This window comes from Callorhinus ursinus, unplaced genomic scaffold (assembly GCF_003265705.2).
Source record: "Callorhinus ursinus isolate GAN/ISIS: 27379988/994484 unplaced genomic scaffold, GSC_fseal_2.0 scaffold33, whole genome shotgun sequence".
NCBI lineage: Eukaryota > Metazoa > Chordata > Mammalia > Carnivora > Otariidae > Callorhinus > Callorhinus ursinus.
The window spans coordinates 14,865,002-14,884,350 of record NW_027397095.1 but is presented as its reverse complement, the minus strand read 5'-3'; the positions used below and the strand labels follow the sequence as shown (position 1 = coordinate 14,884,350).

Here is a 19,349-nt window from a genome sequence, read left to right as displayed (position 1 = left end):
TAGGCTAGGCTTCCTCCAACAACCCACTTCCTTTTCCAGTTCTACAGTGAAATTAGGAACTAGAAATGGTGACAAAAGTTTATTCTCTGGTTACCTGAAAAGTACACGCCCTCCTTGATCAAGGGACAAACCAGAAACATACAGGATCAAAGTGTTAGATGACACTAGGAAAACATTGACTATACTAGCCATTGGAGATGATGCAGAGTCCGAGAAGGAAACTTACTTGTTGGTAACTTGAGCTCGCATTTTGGGGGAAAAGACTGGTAAAATGTGTGGTAGATGGGAATCATCTGTAAAATTCTTTACAGACTGAAAATTGCACTTAGGATTTTTGATTGGCACAAAAATATCTGCGTTTGTTTTTAAGGGTAACCAGTCCTAGTAAAGCTGTTATTTACAAAATGCTTTTTTTAAAAATTAAATTCCTTTCACTGCTTTCTATTCATACAGAATTATTCCCCAGTGGATGTTCAGCCTTCAAGAAAATTACTCCCAATATAGATGAAGAAGGAGCAATGAAAGAAGATGCTGGAATGATGGATGTCCATTATAGTGAAGTAAGATTCCAGGGCCTGCAATGCCAGTTATATAAATTTAACTTCTTAAAATTTATATTAAAAAATTATTACAGCTAACTTAATTGGGAAGGGAACTAAGGACCAATGAACTGTAAGCATGAAAACTGCCCAGGGCAGAGATGTCCCTATTTGGAATGTGGAACCCTGCCTCTGGAACTGTTCCTATTGTCTGGCTTTAGAGAGGCGATATTTATCATCTTCAAATAACCATCCCAGTAACCAGATCAGGGTCAACATGCTTCAGAAAAATTTCCATTAAAATTATAGCTCACAGTGTAACAGCTAAGCAGAGTATGCATAAGTCTTTTTCAGAAATGGAACATTTCTGCTGTAAACTTCATAAGGATATCAAACGGCTTCAGGCGTCAGTCAACAAATATTTATTGACTTAGGAGCAAGGCTCTGGAGCTGATAATGTAGGCGCTATAAAATAATTAGCGAGGGCCAAACCCTGACCTCCAATGTCTACCTACACGGAATGGGAAAAAAAAAAAAACAAGACCATGCCATTTGAATAATATACACAGTGAACTGTTCCACGTAAAGTCAAAGGTGAGAGAGATGCCTTTGAGCTGAGGTAGAGCGGTGAGCTGTGATTAGAGAGCGGTGAGGTGAACAAAGAGGGAACCATGAAGGTGGTCTAACAGGAGACCAGCAGGGTCGACAGCTGCAGGTGGGAACGTGTAAGGCATTGGGGCAGTAGAATGGATCCTTTCGGCTAAACCCAGTTGGGTTCACAGAGAGAAGTAGTTGAGGTCAGATTTTTGAGAAACTTTGAATGTTTGGGCTTTATCCAGCAGAATGTTGAATTGCTCTCAAAGTTTTGGGGGCAGAACCATGGCAGGATGAAAGCAACGAAGAGGAGAGGGTAACTTGGCAGTAACACGGGAGCTAGAGAGAGGGCTGCCCAGGAGTCCAGACGTGAGGCAGTCAGGGCCAAAACCCACCCGCTGACAGAGTCACGAAACACTACGAAGAAAGGAGGAAGGCCTGCTGGCTGTGGGAAGGGAAGAGTCAAAGGTAGCTCTGACCTTTTGGGTTTGGATATTCCAGAAAAACTACAGGTGGATGATTTTCCCAGGGAAGATGATGAATTCCGTTTTTGACGTGTGTTGAATTTGAAATAGGAATGTATCAAAATGGAAATAACCATCAGGCCGTTAGAAGTTTGGAACCAAATCTGAGGAGAGAGATCAGGGTTGGAGAGCCACATCTGGAAGTCATCTGTGTGAGAACCAAAGCAGAGTGAGGATAAGAGATGACATAGCCAGTGAAAACCAGAGAACCAAAGACCAAACCACAGAGAGGTTTGCAAAGAATGGGAAGATGGAAAATGAACAAAAACAGAAATTTAAGGGGTTGTAGTCCCATAGAAATACATGTTTTAGAGTTGTATTAAGAAACGTAAGCAATCAGGTTGAAGTGACAGATATACTTTATGAATTGGTTTTTTTTTTTTAAAGATTTTATTTATTTACTTGTCAGAGAGAGCACAAGCAGGGGGAGCAGCAGGCAGAGGGAGAAGCAGGCTCCCTGTTGAGCAAGGAACCCAACGTGGGGCTCGATCCCAGGACTCTGGGATCATGACCTGAGCCGAAGGCAGCCGCTTAACCGACTGAGCCACCCAGGCGTCCTGAATTGTTTTGTTTTGTTTTGTTTTTTTAATACAAGACAATCTTAAGTTAGCTCTCGTTCATTTAGCTAAAATCACATGCCTAGAAGCTTTAACTATTTCTATATGGGTCTCTTGCCTCATCAGTAACATAAAGACAATACCATCCGGGTCACTTCAAAATAAATGTGAAAGGGGCGCCTGGGTGGCTCAGTCGTTAAGCAACTGCCTTCGGCTCAGGGCATGGTCCCAGTGTCCTGGGATCGAGTCCCACATCGGGCTCTCCGCTCCGTGGGAAGTCTGCTTCTCCCTCTCCCACTCCCCCTGCTTGTGTTCCCTCTCTCACTGTGTCTCTCTCTGTCAAATAAATAAATAAAATCTTAAAAAAAAAATAAATGTGAAAGCTCTTTGTGGCTCATTAAGTACTACACAAATGTCAGACTTGATGGTTGACCTACTTGACAGTGACGTCACCTTTTACCCCAGAACCTAGAAGAGTAGATATTTACAGCATGTAGAAACTTGAATTTTAATTCCAGCTCAATTCTTGACTGTGAAGCCTTGGGTAAGTTAATTCACTTTTTTTTGGTCTTAGTTAGACTTAAATGATTTTCCAGAGACTTCCAGTTGTTATGGGCTGACAGTGGAAGGACTCAGCGGAGTTCATGGAAGATAAATGGTTGAGCATAACTGAAGTTACATTCTTGTCGTCCAAATAACAGCTTCACCTTATTCACAGAAATAGCCTTGAGCCTGACTCTAATACTTTTCAAGGAGAGTGGCAACATTTCTTATTAGTCAAGAGCTATAATCTGTTTTCTATGTAAACACATTTGTTGGAACTCTTGTGTGTTCTACAGTAATAATTTACACATTTTATTTGATGTATACAGATAGAATCATGTTCAAAAAGAGCCTTTGTATGTTTCAGCTTATGGAAGAAGCCTTCGTCCTCATGCCCGAGCCGAAGGAAAAATAACTGATGCTGATTTATGAGCTTCATTGAAATGAAAAGTACAAATGGTTGTCTATTTAGTGCCTGAATTTAAATATATGAATTAAACCAATAAGGATGAAATTAATTTGTTTCTAAAACTGCTTTCCTGACCTTTGATTTGCAATAGTTTTTATTTATTTTTTAAAAGATTTTATTTATTTGTTTGTCAGAGAGAGAGAGCGAGAGAGCACACACAAGCAGGGGGAGCCACAGAGGGAGAGGGAGAAGCAGGCTCCCTGTGGAGCAGGGAGCCCGATGCGGGGCTCAATCCCAGGACCCTGGGATCATGACCTGAGCTGAAGGCAGATGCTTAACTGACTGAGCCACCCAGGCGTCCCATGATTTGCACTAGTTTTTATTTATTTGTTTGTTTATTTATTTATTTATTTTAATTTTTAACATGTTCTGTTAGTCACCATGCAATACATCATTAGTTTTTGATGTGGTGATCCACTATCCATTGTTTTCTTATAACACCCAGTGCTCCATGCAGTACGTGCCCTCCTTAATACCCATCACGGGGCTAACCAATCCCCCTCCCCCCTCCCCTCTAAAACCCTGTTTGTTTCTCAGAGTCCATAGTCTCTCATGGTTCATCTCTCCCTCCAATTTTTTAAAGATGTAATTAGCACATTCCTAAGTGAACAGTTTGATGAATTTTGGCAGTTGTATACATCCGTGTAACTTCCCAGCAGAAACAAGAAATAGAATATATCCATCCTCACAGAAGGTTCTCTTATGCCCATCTCCAGTCAGTCTCCCCTCCCCCCCACCTAATTTCTATCACCATAGATTACTTTTGCCTGTTTTGGTGTCATAAAAATGGAATCATTCACTCCATTCAATACAGACCCTTCTGTGTCTGGCTTCTTTTGCTTAACCTAATGCTTTTGAGATACATCCATGTTGTTGAGTATATCAAAAGTTTGTTCTTTTTCGTTACTAAATAGTATTCCATTGTATTGATGACTGATTTTTTTTAAAGATTTTATTTATTTATTTGAGAGAGAGAGAGAGAGAATGAGAGAGAGCGAGCACACGAGAAGGGGGAGGGTCAGAGGGAGAAGCAGACTCCCCGCTGAGCAGGGAGCCCGATGCGGGACTCGATCCCGGGACTCCAGGATCATGACCTGAGCCGAAGGCAGTCCCTTAACCAACTGAGCCACCCAGGCGCCCGATAACTGATTTTTTTTTTTTAACCCATTCTCCTGTTGATGAATTTTGGATTGTTTCCACTTCAGGGCTGTTATGAATAAGGCTGCTCTAAACATTCTTATCTATGACCTTTTGTGGACATATGCTTTCATTATTCTTGGGTAAATACCTAGAAGTAAAATTGCTAGATCCTAGGGAAGTTGTGTATTTAATCTTACAAGAAATTGCCAAAGAGTTTTTCAAAGTGGTTGGACCATTTTATACTTCCCCCAGGAATGGGCGAGAGTTTCAGTTGCTCCACATCTTCACCAACATCTGATGTGGCTAATCTTTTTTTTGCCTTTCTATTAGGCGTGAATTGGTATCTCATTGTGTTTTTAACTTATATTTTCCTTTTTTTTAATAGTCTCCACACTGGGTGTGGAGCCCAACGCAGGGCTTGAACTCACGACCCTGAGACTGAGACCTGAGCTGAGGTCAAGAGTCGGACGCTTAACCTCCTGAGCCACCCAGGCACCCCATTATTTATATTTTCCTATTAACTAATGATGTTGAGCACTTTTTCATGTGCTTCTTTGCCTTTCATCTATCTTCTTTTGTGAAATGTGTGTTCAAGTCTTTTGCCCATTTTTAGAAATGGCATTGTTAATTTTTTTATTTTTGATTTGTAGGCATTTTTCTTAATATATTCTGGATATAAGTTCTTTGTCAGATATATGTGCTGCAGATTTATCTTTATTCATGTTTTTTTAAGATTTTATTTATTTGAGAGAGAGAGAGAGAGAGAGAGAGAGAGAGAGAGAGAGAGAGAGAGAAACAGCATGGGAGGGGATAGGGTCAGAGGGAGAAGCAGGCTCTCTGCCGAGCCGGGAGCCCGATGTGGGACTCGATCCCAGGACTCCGAGATCATGACCCGAGCCAAAGGCAGTCGCTTAACCAACTGAGCCACCCAGGTGCCCTGTTTATTCATTTCTTAATTGAATCTTTTATTGAACCAAAAGTTTTGGTTTTGACGAAGCCCAATTTACCATCTTTAGGGGTTTGTTCTTTTTGTGTCTGGTCTGAGAAATCTTTGCTTACCTCAAGATTGCAAAGGTATTGTCTTACATTTTTTTTAAAGATTTTATTTTTAGGTAATCTCTGCGCCCGATGTGGGGTTCAAACTCACAACCCCGAGATCAAGAGTCACACACTCCTCTGACTGAGCCAGCCAGGCGCCCCTTACCTTTTCTTCTATAAACTTTATCAGTTTTATATTTAGGTCTGTAATCTAAAATTCATTTTTGAGCGTGGAATTAGATAGAGGTCAAGGTTGAAAGCAGATATTTAGATGGTTCTCACCATATGGGGGAAAATGAAGCTTTCCTTTTGCCTGATTGAATTCCTTGGCACCCTGGTCAAATTTTAGTTCTTCATATGTGTGCAGCCTGTTTCTGGACCCTGTTCTGTAGCACTGACCTATTTGTCCATCTTGATATGAATTTTACACCATCTTGATTACTCTAAGTTTCTAAGTCTTGAAATCAGGTAGTGTTAGCCCTCCAGCTTTTTTTTTTTTCCAAGTCATTTTGGCTATTCTACATCCTTTGAATTTCCATATAAAATTCAGAATCCTCTTTTCGGATTTCCTCAAAATAGCCTGCTGGAAGTTTTTTGGGGATTTTGTTAAGTTTATGTGGAGAGTGGCAAGCTTAACAAAGTTGAATCTTTCAGTGAACCTTTATTTTGGTCATCTTTCATTTCTCCCAGTGGTATTTTATGATTTTTTTCAGGGCTTTGCTGGATTTATTGTCTTTTGCTAGATTTATTGTTAGATAATTGGTGTTTTGCTGCCACTGTAAATAGTATTGCTTGATTTCTTTTTCAATTTATTGTTGCTAATATATATCAATACAATTGATTTTTGTATGTTGCTCTTACGATCTGCCACCTCGCTAAATACGCATATTCGTTTTAGTGGTTTGTGTATTCCTTAGGCTTTTCTATGTACACAATCATGTCATCTGCACAGACAGTTTTACATTCGCCAATCTATATGCCTTTTCTCTCTTTGTTGCCATGTTGCACTGGCTGGCACCTTCAGCATCATGTCAAATTCAAGTGGTGAGAGCAGACATTTTGACTCGTTCTCAAACTTATGAGAAGAGTGTCCAGCCTGTAGGTTTTGTAGATGCCCTTTATCAGATTGAGGACGATCCCGTCTCGTTCTTGTTTGCTGAGAGTTCTTTTTTAATATCATGAGGGGATGTTGAGTTTTTTCAAGTGCTTTTTCTGTATCTATTGTTGGAGGTATCATTTTTCTCTTGTATCCTGCTTTGTCCTATATATTACGGTGAATTTTTCTTCCCTATTAAAAACCAGCTTTACATTTCTGGGTCTCACTAGTTTGTAAAAGATTTTTAATTCCCCCAAAGTCCTTCCTTCCCACTGTTGCTAGAAATTTTAATTTGGCTAGTAAATGTTAATATACAGTTCTTCAAGTAGCAACATTTAATGAACAACGACTTGGCACTGCCAGTATACTGATGACTAAAGAAACCAATATAAATAAGATACTGTTACTACTCTTGAAGAGTCACAGCCTATTTGGAAAGTCAGATACATAGATAATGGGCAAGTAGAGGGATGTATATCCACCCAGTGAATTCTCAGAGCAGGATAAAAGGTATCTAGTGTTTTGCTGGTCTGTATTGATCAGGAGAAGGATCCCAGAAGAGGTGATACCTAAGCCGTCTTAAAGAGGTTAACCAAGTGAAGCGGTGTAAAGGGCAGAGGGCATAGCATGAACAAAGGCACAGAGTGAGGGCAGGGAAACTACTAGTAGCTCATTGTTGTTGGAGCATAAAGTACAAGGCTGCGCATGGTGAATGATGAGATTATAGAAGCATCGGCCAGACCATTGCAAGCCTCGTGTGCCAAATGAAAGAACTTGTCCTTTGCTCTGTGAACGAAGGGGCAGCCATGATGAGATTTTAAGAAGGGGAGAGGGACATGGTCTGGTTTGCCTTGGAATCCCAAGCCTACGGCAGATAGATTTATAAGTGTCGAGGCTGGAGTCGGGAAGACCAATTAGAAAAAAAATGACACGGTCTTAAACTTTAGCAGTGAGAGTAGAAGTGGAGGAAGAGTCAGATTTGAGAAATATTTAGGAGGTCAAACTGGCAGAAGTTGGTGATGAGCTGATGAGAGGATAACTGGAGAGAGAGCACATTGGTTCTCCAGGGCTGCTGTTAACAGAGGGCGCACACGTATCGTCTCACAGCTCAAGCATCTAGAAGTCTGAAATCAGGGTGTCAGCAGACCATGTTCCCCTCTGACACTGTGGGGACAATCTTTCCTTGCCTCTTCCTAGCTGGTCTCTGGCGTTCCTTGACCTGGAGCTGCGTTACTCCAGACTCTGCCTCTGTAGTCACGTGGGGTCCTCCCTGAGTCCCTGTCTTCTTGTGAGGATCCCAGCCATATTGGATTAAGGGCCCACCCTACTCCAGTATGACTGTGCCGTAATTAATTATATACACAGTGACCCTGTTTCCAAATAAGGTGACATTCTGGCCTTCTGGTAACTGGGGGTTAGGACTTCAACATCTCTTTCTGAGGGACACCCTTGAACCCATCCCAGGAGCTGAGTCAAAACTACGCTTCAGTTTTCTAGCTCAGGGCTCGTAGGGTGTTGCCCTGGCTGACTAGGAAAAACCCAAGTGAAAGAACCAGTTTAGGAAGAAGTTGAGTTCAAAATTGCCTAAAGGGCATACAGGAAGAGCCGTTTTAGCATTCAGTTCTGTAAATCTCAAGAGCATGTCTTCAAGATAGGAACAAGCTGTTAAGACTTACGGCTAGCCGCAGAAATGGGCTTCATCTCCTTATTGTTGAGAACATGAGATGGTGGGTCATAAAATAATTTGTCGCAGCTGTAATCATTCTGCCATGGTCAGAGGTCTCTGTCTTGAGCTATTCTGCTCTCATTCTCCCCAGTTCTAGGGCCAGCAGTCAGGAAGGAAACATTCTTTACCAAAAGCTTCATTTTCATAAACATCCATATCGCTAACACAAGAGCTTTAAAAGTTGTCAACTCTTCTTAAGACCCTGTTATATTATGTGTAAATATAACTTCAGGATAAAAAAAAAACAATGAACATTCATAAGCTTAGTGGGGTTTATCCCATCAGACCTTCATTCATTCTCCCATTTGGAACAAACAATGCATCCCCTTTTAAAGGTACTCCTTAATGGGTGACATTTGTAAGTACAGTCAACATCTTCATTGTGTGAGTGAACAAAATAAATAGGTACACTTCACTATGGTCAGGGATTACTCTCCTAATTTTAAGAAGGGTTTCCATTTCAAGTATTTCAAGTATTTGATTTAGAAAATAGAGTTACATAAGCCCTACTCCTTCGGTGCACATTCTGTTTGTTCTCTGTGAACTTGAAATGGTTCAGAATTTATTTGCCCAGAACTGTCAAACCATCTCTAATTCCTGATTGCATTTTGCTCTTAATGCAGGAAGTGTTGCTGGAGTTGCTAGAACAATGTGTGGATGGCTTATGGAAAGCAGAACGTTATGAAGTGATTTCCGAGATTTCCAAGTTGATCATTCCAATTTATGAGAAACGTCGTGAATTTGAGGTAGGTAATTTAAACATTTGCATCATTGGCCTCAACTACGTTTTATTTTGGTCTTGGAAAAAAAAACAAACCAGTCATGTAGTTATGTCACTATCCCTCTACTATGTGTCCTCTCAAAAGTAGAAGGTTCATTGTATTATGGCATTTGTATTTTATTATAGAATATAGATACTTAACTGTGTCGTTTTGACACATTTGTCCAATTTGAAAGTTCCTATCCTTGAAAATCCTGTGGAATCCTAAAATGAGAATTCTACCTTACTTTCATATAAGTTTTCCAAATGAAATTAAGTTTAAATTTTGATTATATAAGTGGTTCTTAAAACATTTTAATCTAGCACTCCCTCCCCCTTCCCCCTCAGGGCATAAAAAATTCAGTGTTGTCTTCACCAAACCTTCACGCAAGAAAGCTACTGAACTTGTTATTTTTTAAAGGTTTTATTTATTTATTTACAGAGAGAGACACAGCAAGAGAGGGAACACAAGCAGGGGGAGTGGGAGAGGGAGAAGCAGGCTTCCCGCTGAGCAGGGAGCCCGATGCGGGGCTCGATCCCAGGACCCCGGGATCACGACCTGAGCCGAAGGCAGACGCTTAAGAACTGAGCCACCCAGGTGCCCCAAAGCTACTGAATTTCTGTGTTGCCCCGAGAAGACCAAAGGTGCTGGCAGCTGAGATTAGGGGAGGTAATCAAGACACTAGTAATAGTCCTGCCATGAGGAGTTTTTCCAATTTAGTCTGCCAGCCAAAGCTGTTGATAAAGGGTAATTAATAAAGGCTAGTAGTGGGGCTCCTGGGTGGCTCAGCCGGTTGAGTGTCTGACTTCAGCTTGGGACGTGATCTCAGGGTCCTGGGATCAAGTCCCATGTCGGGCTCTCTGCTCAGCGGGGAGCCTGCTTCTCCCTCTCCCTCTGCCCCTCCCCCGGTTGGTGCTCTCTCCGTGTCTCTCTCAAATGCATAAATAAAATCTTAAAAAAAAAGACTAGTATATAATGAACACCTGTTGCCAACCACACTGAATAGGAATGTTTTATATTCAAGTCTCTGAGTCTGTATCATAATTTCTACCCCTACTGTGCTGGGAAGGGGTGATTTAGGATTCAAGCCCCCCCCCTTTTTTTTTTAAAGCAAAGCCATTTATTCTTATGTATAGCAAGCACGCTTTCATTGTTGAAGAAGTCTCCCAGAGGGGAAACACATCCATTTAAGACCATCTGCATAGGGTTCTAATCTCTGCTTCAGACTGGCTCTGGTCCAACTCACTTTTTCTTCCCAGGTTCTAGGCCTGTCTCTCAAAAGCCATACTTGTGGTGTATATGGGACATGCCTGAAAAACCATAATGGAGTTCAAGTGATTCTGTGAATAAGCAAGAGCTGAATAATTCAACCTAGGTCATAGAGGTGGCAAAAAATAGCCCATGAGACAAGAAAAGAAGTGGCAGGGGCATCTGGGCGGCTCAGTCGGTGAAGTATCTGCCTTCAGCTCAGGTCATGATCCCAGGGTCCTGGGATCGAGCCCTATGTCAGGCTCTCTGCTTGGTGGGGAGCCTGCTTCTCCCTCTCCCTCTCTCAAATAAGAAATAAAATCTTTTAAAAAAAGAAAAGAAATGGCATTGCTCCTTTTCTCAAAGCATTATATCCTAAGAACCTTTGTAAAATGTCCATAGTACCTACTTTCTTACTAGCTTGAAGATCAGGCTGTTAGAAACCCAGGGAGCATTTTGCTACTCAACTAACAGGGAAGAAAGAAAAATACATCTTCTCTACACTTGAGAGGAAACGATATTTTCTATAGGGACACTACTCCTGTTTCCCTGGAGGCTTGTGAAGGTCCGCGCAGATCCCCTGGCGTTCTACACGAGACGTAGTCATTGTTTCTAGGACACTGATGTATAATGTTTCACTGTATCTTTATGGGATGGGCTGGAAAGTGTCAGAGATAGCAGCCGTAAAGATAAGGAAATTTCCCCTCCAATTGAGCTCAACTGTTTCTGTGCTCCCCTTTTTTATTGAGGTGAAATTCACAGAACATACAATTAGCCATTTTAAAGTGTACAATTCAGGATCATTCAGTGCATTCATGATAGTCCAAACCCACCACCTCTCTCTAGTTTCAAAACATTCTCATCACCCCAGGAAAACACCTCCTACCCACTAAGTAATCACTCCGCCTCACCCGCCATTCCCTGGTAACCACCAATCTGCTTTCTGTCTCTCTGGATTTGCCTATTCTGGATGTGGCATAAAAAGGGATTAATAAAGATGTGACCTTTTGTGTCTGGCTTCTTTCACTTAGCATAATATTTAGACGTTATTCCAAGTGGTAGCCTGGATCAGAGCTTTATTCCTTTTTATGGCTGAATGATTTTCCATCGCATGCATATGCCACAATTTGTTTATCCATGCATCCATTGGCAGACAGTTGGGTTGTTTTCACCGACTGTTACAGACATTCGTGTGTAAGTTTCTGTGTGGCCATATGTTTTCATTTATCTTGGGTATATACCTAGGAATGGAATTGCTGGGTCATAGGATAATTCTTTGTTTAACTTTTTGCGTAACCACCAAACTGCTTTCCCTTTTACCTTCCCACCAGCAATGTACACATTCCACATTCTGAACAACCCTTGTTGTTTTGGGTTTTTCATTAAAGCCATCTTAGTGGATGTGAAGTGTTATCACATTGTGGTATTTGATTTGTACTTTCTTATGACCAATGATTTTGAACGTCTTTTTATGTGCTTGTTAGCCATTTGCGTGTCTTCTTTGGAGAAATGTCTATTCAAGACCTTGGCCCATTTTTAAATTGGGTTGTTGATCTTTTTGTTGTTGAGTTGTGAGAGTTCTTTTTTTGTTAAGATTTTTTTTAAAAAGATTTTATTTAGAGAGAGAGAACATGAGCATGAGCGGAGGGAGGGCCAGAGGGAGAGGGAGAAGAAGTCTCCCCGCCGAGCATGGAGCCCGACAAGGGGCTCGATCCCACGACCCTGAGCTGAAATCAAGAGTTGGACGCCCAACCGACTGAGCCACCCAGGCGCCCCTGAGAGTTCTTTATATTCTCTGATAGTACATCTTTATCACATCTGTAATTGGCAAATATTTTATCCCATTCTATAGGTTGTCTTTTCACATTCTTAATAGTGTTCTTTGCACAACATACTCCCTTTTTCTGGGTGTTCTTTGAAAACTTCTGTAAGCTTGTATTAAAGCAGTCCTCACTGAGGCGTGTACTCTTATTTTTATATCTGCATTTTTTGTTTTAATTTAAAATTTTAAGATTTTTTTATTTATTTGAGAGAACGTGAGTGGCAGGGAGGGGCAGAGGGCAGAGGGAGAAGCAGATTCCCCGCGGAGCAGGGAGCCCGATGCAGGGCCCAATCCCATGACCCCGAGATCACAACCTGAGCCGAAGGCAGACGCTTAACCGACTGAGCCACCCAGGCGTCCCTCTACCCTTAGACAACACGGTTGAGGAATTTTGTCTAATTGTGACAAAGGGGCAGGGACCCCAACAAAACCATTTTGAAAAGGAAATAGCATTGCTTCCCCCAACCTGGTGCATGTATCTTAGCCATTTAGTAATGAACCAAAAGACAAAGCTGATTTGTATATTTTCCTTTTTCAGAAACTTACTCAAGTTTATAGAACTCTTCATGGAGCTTACACAAAAGTTCTAGAGGTTATGCATACAAAAAAAAGACTTTTAGGAACTTTCTTCAGAGTTGCCTTTTATGGCCAAGTAAGTATACTTCCGTTCATAAAGTTGTTTTTCTTTTTAAACATTCACCTTTGAATTATTAGATTGCTCTAGCAGCGGGTACTGGTTCTTGGAGTGTGTCTAGATCGAGGGCTGATCGTAGCAGGCCAGAAGGCGCTGTAAGTGTAAAGTTCACTCTGGTTTCCATATCTAAATCCATTAGGTCAGAGTACAACATAGAAGATTTGAGTTTTTCCCTCAGTTTCATTTTTCTGTTGAACTTCTTAAAGTACATATTTAATATCTGGCACTGCAAGCTTTCAAATAAACAGCTAAGTATGACAGGGAATGAGAAAAACCCTGGTGTGGAAATCTTCAGGCCAATTTTATGTCCCTATGATGGCGAGTTTGAAAATTCTTACTTATTTGAAGTTAAAAGAGTGAATACGACATGCCATGTGGCTTTCAGTACTGTTTAAAATGTATTTCAAATATATTATTGCTAGTTATTCTGTACACTTTCTTTAAGTGCTGTGCTTGCTCAGACTATAAGTGATTGTGTGTTTCACTCTACAATAGTCTTTCTTTGAAGAAGAAGATGGGAAGGAGTACATCTATAAAGAACCAAAGCTCACCGGCCTCTCAGAGATTTCCCTGAGACTCGTGAAACTTTATGGTGAAAAATTTGGCACAGAGAATGTTAAAATAATTCAGGATTCTGACAAGGTAACATATACCCTGCATTTCAAAATCATTGTGAGTTCCAAACGTGGTACGCTGCTGATTTTGTCCTTTTTCAGCTGGTGGGGAAGAAGTATGGAAATAGAGCCTGTCCACATAGTGAAAGAAAGGATGGGGGTTTTGGAGTCAGAGCAGCGTTCAAATCTCCATTCTCTCTGTCTCTTTTTTTAAAGATTTTTATTTATTTATTTATTATTTATTTATTTATTTGAGAGAGCATGAGAGAGAGATTACGAGCAAGGGGCTCCATCCCAGGACCCTGGGATCACGACCTGAGCCGAAGGCAGACGCTTCACCGACTGAGCCACCCAGGAGTCCCAAATCTCCATTCTCTTGCCATTTGCTAGCTAGGTGACCTATAGGAAAGTTACTTAACTTCTCCTGTGCCTCATCTTTCTCGTTAGTAAAATGGAGATAATACTAGTGCATTTCCTTCTAAGCTATCCTTAGTTCAGTAGTTACATGGGCAATGAAGTAAGTTTAGGAGACATTCCTTGGCCTTGCTCTGGGAAGGTTACCCATGCCACCAGGCCCTGCCAGGCCAGGATGAAAAAGGTCCCAGCAAGAGAGGTTCTTCCCGAGAGATGCATCGTGTCCCGTAGGCGACATTTGTGGAAAGCACAGTAGGAATGCCTGACCGTTCCTAGTCGCCATAGATGTGCCCAGAATGAGAGCTGGTGGTTAGGGCAGTGCAGGATCTGCAGGCCACAGCGATATTTATGGAGCGACAAGGGTGCAGGCGACTTAGCAGCCAATAGACAGCGTCGCTAGAGCGAAAAGCTCCCGGCCATAGTAAAGACACTTCACGGTCCGTCATGAAAATGATCTCTTCACTTTGTAGACTTAGCTCGTCTCCCACGGAGATGGTTTTACCTTGCCTCTGTGCCTGAGACATTTAAAAGTAGATATGCTGGTGGGTTCCAAATTCATTAGTATTTGGCACTACCCCTCTACTTCCTTCTTTATCGGTGTCACTATTTTGTGTTGTTTTATTCAGTTAAGACAACGGAAGATTTTATCTCCCTGTAGCCAGATAGTTTCAGGCTCATTGCCACACAACTGGTACTTATAAATGGAAAGTTAATGGAAAGCCAGGCTTGCTGAACAACACACAGTTTTCTGCTTTATTTTGCCTCTGAACACCCGGTGAGCCAGTGCTAGGGACAAACCACTCTCAGGCAGGTGGACTCCTGACATTATTTGTATGCACAATATGTGAGTCATTCTCCATTGGCAACAGACATCATAAGCAGTTGCTACTTTGAAAGTCCTTATTTCTTTCTTAATGTGTGCAAATAAAAATTAAAAATACTCTTCTATCTTGCCAAAGAACAAAATCTGCTTAAGGATACAGACAGTTCGAAGAGCCGCTTGGCAATATTTTCCAATATTTTAAACATACATTTCCTTGGACCCAACAATTTCACATTTAAGGGTTTTTTTTTAAAGGGGGGGAGGGCAGAGAGAATCTGAAGCAGGCTCCACGCCCCCAGCACAGAGACCAATCCGGGGCTCGCTCTCACTACCTGAGATCATGACCTGAGCTGAAATCAAAAGTCAGACACTTAACCAACCGAGCCACCCAGGCACCCCTCGTGTCTAAGATTTTATCCTGTAGGTGTACACTACAAAGAAGATGTATGATGAAAGGTGTTCATTGCTGCAAAGTTTATATAGCAACCTGGAAGCAATCTAAATGTCCATATGGCTAAAGAAATGGTATTATCCACATGATGGATATAGTAACCTATGCGTTAAAAAAAATTGACATAGATCTAGAAGTGTTGATTTGAACCTGTTAAGATATATTATTGAGGGGGAAAAAAGTGAGGTGCAGGCAATCGTGGATAGGATGATCACGTTGGTGTAAAAATTGATATTCGCAATAACTTGTATATGCTTAGGAAATTTCTAGAATGATACATACAAAATTGTTAACCATGCTTACCCCTGAGGAGAGGGACTAGAGTCTACCTGGCAAGAAATTGTTGACTTTCCATGTATACCTTTGTGCACGGTTTGAAAGTTTTACCATATACATATTTTACTTTTATAAGGTGAAAATCAGGCTTGACCTCTTTTTTATTTCCCTTCTATATTTTGTCTTAGCCTAGATAATTACCTCAACCATCTCCTGAGGTCCCTTAAGAGAAATCTCACTTTTTTTTTTCCCTGAGTCTAATTGACACACAATGTTACATTTGTTTTAGGTGCCCAACATAGTGATTCAACAAGTTTATACCTTAATGCTGTGCTCAGTTGCAGCCCCCCCCCCGTCACCGTACAACGCTATTACGGTGTCATTGACTATATTCCCCACGCTGTGCCTTTTATTCCCATGACTTAGTCATTCCATAACTGGAAGCCTGTACCTCCCTCTCTCCTTCACCCATTTTGCCCATCCCCTACCCTCCCTCCCCTCTGGTAACCATCAGTTTGTTCTTTTGTTAAAGCTTTATTTATTTATTTATTTATTTGAGAGAGAGAGCACACAGAGGGAGAGGGAGAGGCAGACTCCCCGCCAAGCAAGGAGCCCGACGCGGGGCTCGATCCCAGGACCCTGGGATCATGACCCGAGCCGAAGGCAGACGCTTAACGACTGAGCCACCCAGGTGCCCCCCCGTTTGTTCTCTGTAGAGAAATCTAGCTATTTACTAGGAGAGAAAAGAAGGTTAAGGCTTCTGGAGAGATAGGCTTTTAGATTTTTATGTAAGATCAAATAGAATGGGTTTGGAGAAGTTAAGAGATGCTAAGAAAATTTCTCTCCCCTGGCCATCCTCCTGTATCTGTGGAGAAAAAAAGGATATAGAGACTGTTCCCCGAGAGGTTTTTGTTGTCTTTTTTTGGTTGTTTGTTTCAATTTTTGTTTTCTACACCAAACACAAAAAAGGCCTATCATAAAATGCAGTGACATCGACAAAGTCACCAACAGCCAAGGCCCAGGTCAGATTGAGTTGGGAGAACACTGAAAGAGGGGCCTGGGCATAGTTTCAGGTTAATGGGGAGACTGATGGAGGGGAGGGTATTGGGTATTCCATCCACAGATGGAATGTCCAGCAGGGACAGCTCTGAGATTTGCCTCCAGCAGCGTAGCTTCTTAACATGGAATTTTGGCTCTTCATGAAATGGTCCATAACTACCATAGTTTATGTCTCTGGAAGAGAACCATTCTGTCTTCCTGTGGTCCCTTTGGAGGACCAGAGGACCTAAGATAGGATTAATGTCATCAAGAGTGCCCACTCTTACAATGTCAGTCACTTCTTGTGGATGTACAACTTGGTAAGCTTTTCTGTAGGGTAACTCTGTCACATATATCAAAATCCTTAGTACCATGTAAATCTTCTAACAAAGCAACTTCTAGGAATTTATGCTGCGGAATCAATCAGAAAATAATGCACATAGTTTTAAATGTAAGGACGTTCAGCAGAGTATTATTTGCAATTGCAAAACATTGAGAAACAACCTAAGACTCTATTGATGAGAGACTGATCCAATAAATAGTGTCTATCCATATATCCATTAAAAGTCATGTTAATGACCAGGGTGCTTGGGTGGCTCAGTCGGTTAAGCATCTGCCTTTGGCTTGGGTCATGATCCCAGGGTCCTGGGAGCAAGCCCCATGTCGGGCTCCCTGCTCAGTGGGGAGTCTACTTATCCCTCTCCCTCTGCCCGCCCTCCCACCTGTGCTCTCTCTCTCAAATAAATAAATAAAATTTTTTTTTAAAAAGCCATGCTAATGACCATATAGAACTATAATAACTATAATATGTTTTTTGTTACACATAACATAAAATTTACTATTTTGACCATTTTTATGTATACAGGTCAGTGGTGCTTTCAGCACCATCTTGGAAAGAAGCGGCAAAAGTGGGCATTCTTGCTTTGTTCCTGATCTTAGAGGAAAAGCTTTCAGCCTTTCAGCATTGAATATAATGTTCACTGTGGGTTTCTCATAGGGGCCCTTGATTGGATTGTGGAAATTCCCTTCTGTTCCTGGTTTGTTGAGTATTTTTATTATGAGAGATGTTGAGTTTTGTCAAATGCTTTTGCTGTGTCAATTGAGATGATCATGTAGGTTTTTTCCCCTTCATTCTGTTTATGTAATGTATTACATGGCTTGATTTTTATATGTTGAACCATCCTTGCATTCCAGCAATAAATCCTACTTGGTCATGGCATATAATCCTTTTAATATGCTGCAGAATTCCATTTGCCAGTATTCTGTTGAGGATTTTTGCATCAGTATTCATAAGGGGTGCTGGTGTAGGTTTTTGGACTGTCTTTGTCTGGCTTTGGTTTCAGGGTAATGTTGACATTATAGAACAAGTCAGGGTGTGTTCCCTCTCCTTCAGTTTTTCAGAAGAGTCTGAGAAGGATTGAGGTTAGTTCTTCTTTAAGTGTTTTGTAGACTTCACCAGTGAAGACATCAGGTCCAGAGCTTTTCTTCATCAGAAATTTTTAAAAATATTTTATTTATGTATTTATTGGAGAGAGAGAGAACAGGAGGAGAGACAGAGGGAGAGGATCTCAAGCAAACTGCACTGAGCGCGGAGCCCGACGTGGGGCTCAATCCCATGACCCTGAGGTCATGACCTGAGCCGAAATCAAGAGTCAGATGCTCAACTGACTGAGCCACACGGGCACCCCAGAATTTTTTTTTTTTTTTTTAGGTAGGCCCCAGCACGGAGCCTGACATGGGGCTCGAACTCACAATGCTGAGATGAAGACCTGAGCTGAAATCAAGAGTCAGTCGCCCAACCGACTGAGCCACCCAGGGGGTCCCAACCGAAAATTTTTGATTACTGATTCAAACTCCTTACTAGCTATAGATCTATTCAGATTTTTCTATTTTTTTTCATGGTTTAGTCTTAGTAGGCTTTGTGTTTCTAGGAATTTGTTCATTTCATCTAGGTTATCTAATTTGTTGGCATACAGTGGCTCATAGTACTCTCCTATAATCCTTTTTATTTCTATAGAATTGGTAGTAATGTCCTCATTTTCATTTCTGACTTTAGTAATTTTGAGTGTTCTTTTTTTCTTAGTCCATCTAGTTAAAGATTTGTCAATTTCATTGATCTTTTCAAAGAACCAAGCTTTGGTTTCATTGCTTTTCTCTATTTTTCTATTCTCTATTTCATTTATCTCTGCTTAATCTGTATTTCCTTCCTTCTGCTAGCTTTGGGTTTAGTTCCTCTCTTCCTAGTTCCTTAAGTTGTAAAATTATGTTGTTGAATTGAGATCTTTCCCATTTTTTAATGTTGTGTTTATCACTATAAATCTCCTCCTTAGCACTGCTTTTGCTGTGTCCTGTAAGTTTTGGTATGTTGTGATTTTGTTTTCATTAATTTCTAAGTATTTTCTAATTTCCCTTGTGATTTTTTTCTTTGAACCATTGATTTTTTTTTAAGTGTTTAATTTCCACAGATTTATAAATTTTCCCATTTTACTTCTGTTACTGATCTCTAACTTTATCCCACTGTGGTCAGAGAAAATACTTTGTATGGTATCTGTCTTCTTAAATCTTTTGAGACGTAATTTGTGGCCTAACATGCAGTCTATCCTGGAAAATGTCCCATGTGCACTTGAGAAGAAAGCATATTGTTGGGTAGAGTATTCTGTATATGTCTGTGAGATGTAGTTGGTTTGTTGTGTTCTTTAAGTCCTCTATTTCTTCCTTCAGTCTGCTTGCAGTATCTAGTATTGAGAGTGGGGTATTAAAGTCTCCGTGTATTATTGGAAAACTGTTTCTCCTTTGAGCTCTGTCAATTTTTGCTTTATATATATATTTTTAAAGATTTTATTTATTTATCTGACAGAGAGAGACACAGCGAGAGAGGGAACACAAGCAGGGGGAGTGGGAGAGGGAGAAGCAGGCTTCCCGCTGAACAGGGAGCCCGATGCGGGGCTCGATCCCAGGACCCCGGGACCATGACCTGAGCCG

The 19,349-nt window shown here is 41.1% G+C and overlaps 1 protein-coding gene across 4 annotated transcripts in view; it reads left to right on the top strand.

The window, feature by feature from the left end:
- The window catches only part of DOCK11 (dedicator of cytokinesis 11), a 182,776-nt gene that overhangs the window by 152,450 nt on the left and 10,977 nt on the right, over window positions 1-19,349 (top strand). For all 4 annotated transcript variants that reach the window (XR_003204580.2, XM_025852726.2, XM_025852727.2 and 1 more), the window contains 4 exons: window positions 454-560; window positions 8,850-8,972; window positions 12,596-12,709; window positions 13,247-13,393. Coding sequence is in view for 3 of the 4 variants with exons in the window: in XM_025852726.2 (XP_025708511.1) it covers window positions 454-560; window positions 8,850-8,972; window positions 12,596-12,709; window positions 13,247-13,393 (491 nt within the window). In the remaining variant the exon portion in view is untranslated. The remainder of the gene's footprint in view (window positions 1-453; window positions 561-8,849; window positions 8,973-12,595; window positions 12,710-13,246; window positions 13,394-19,349) is intronic.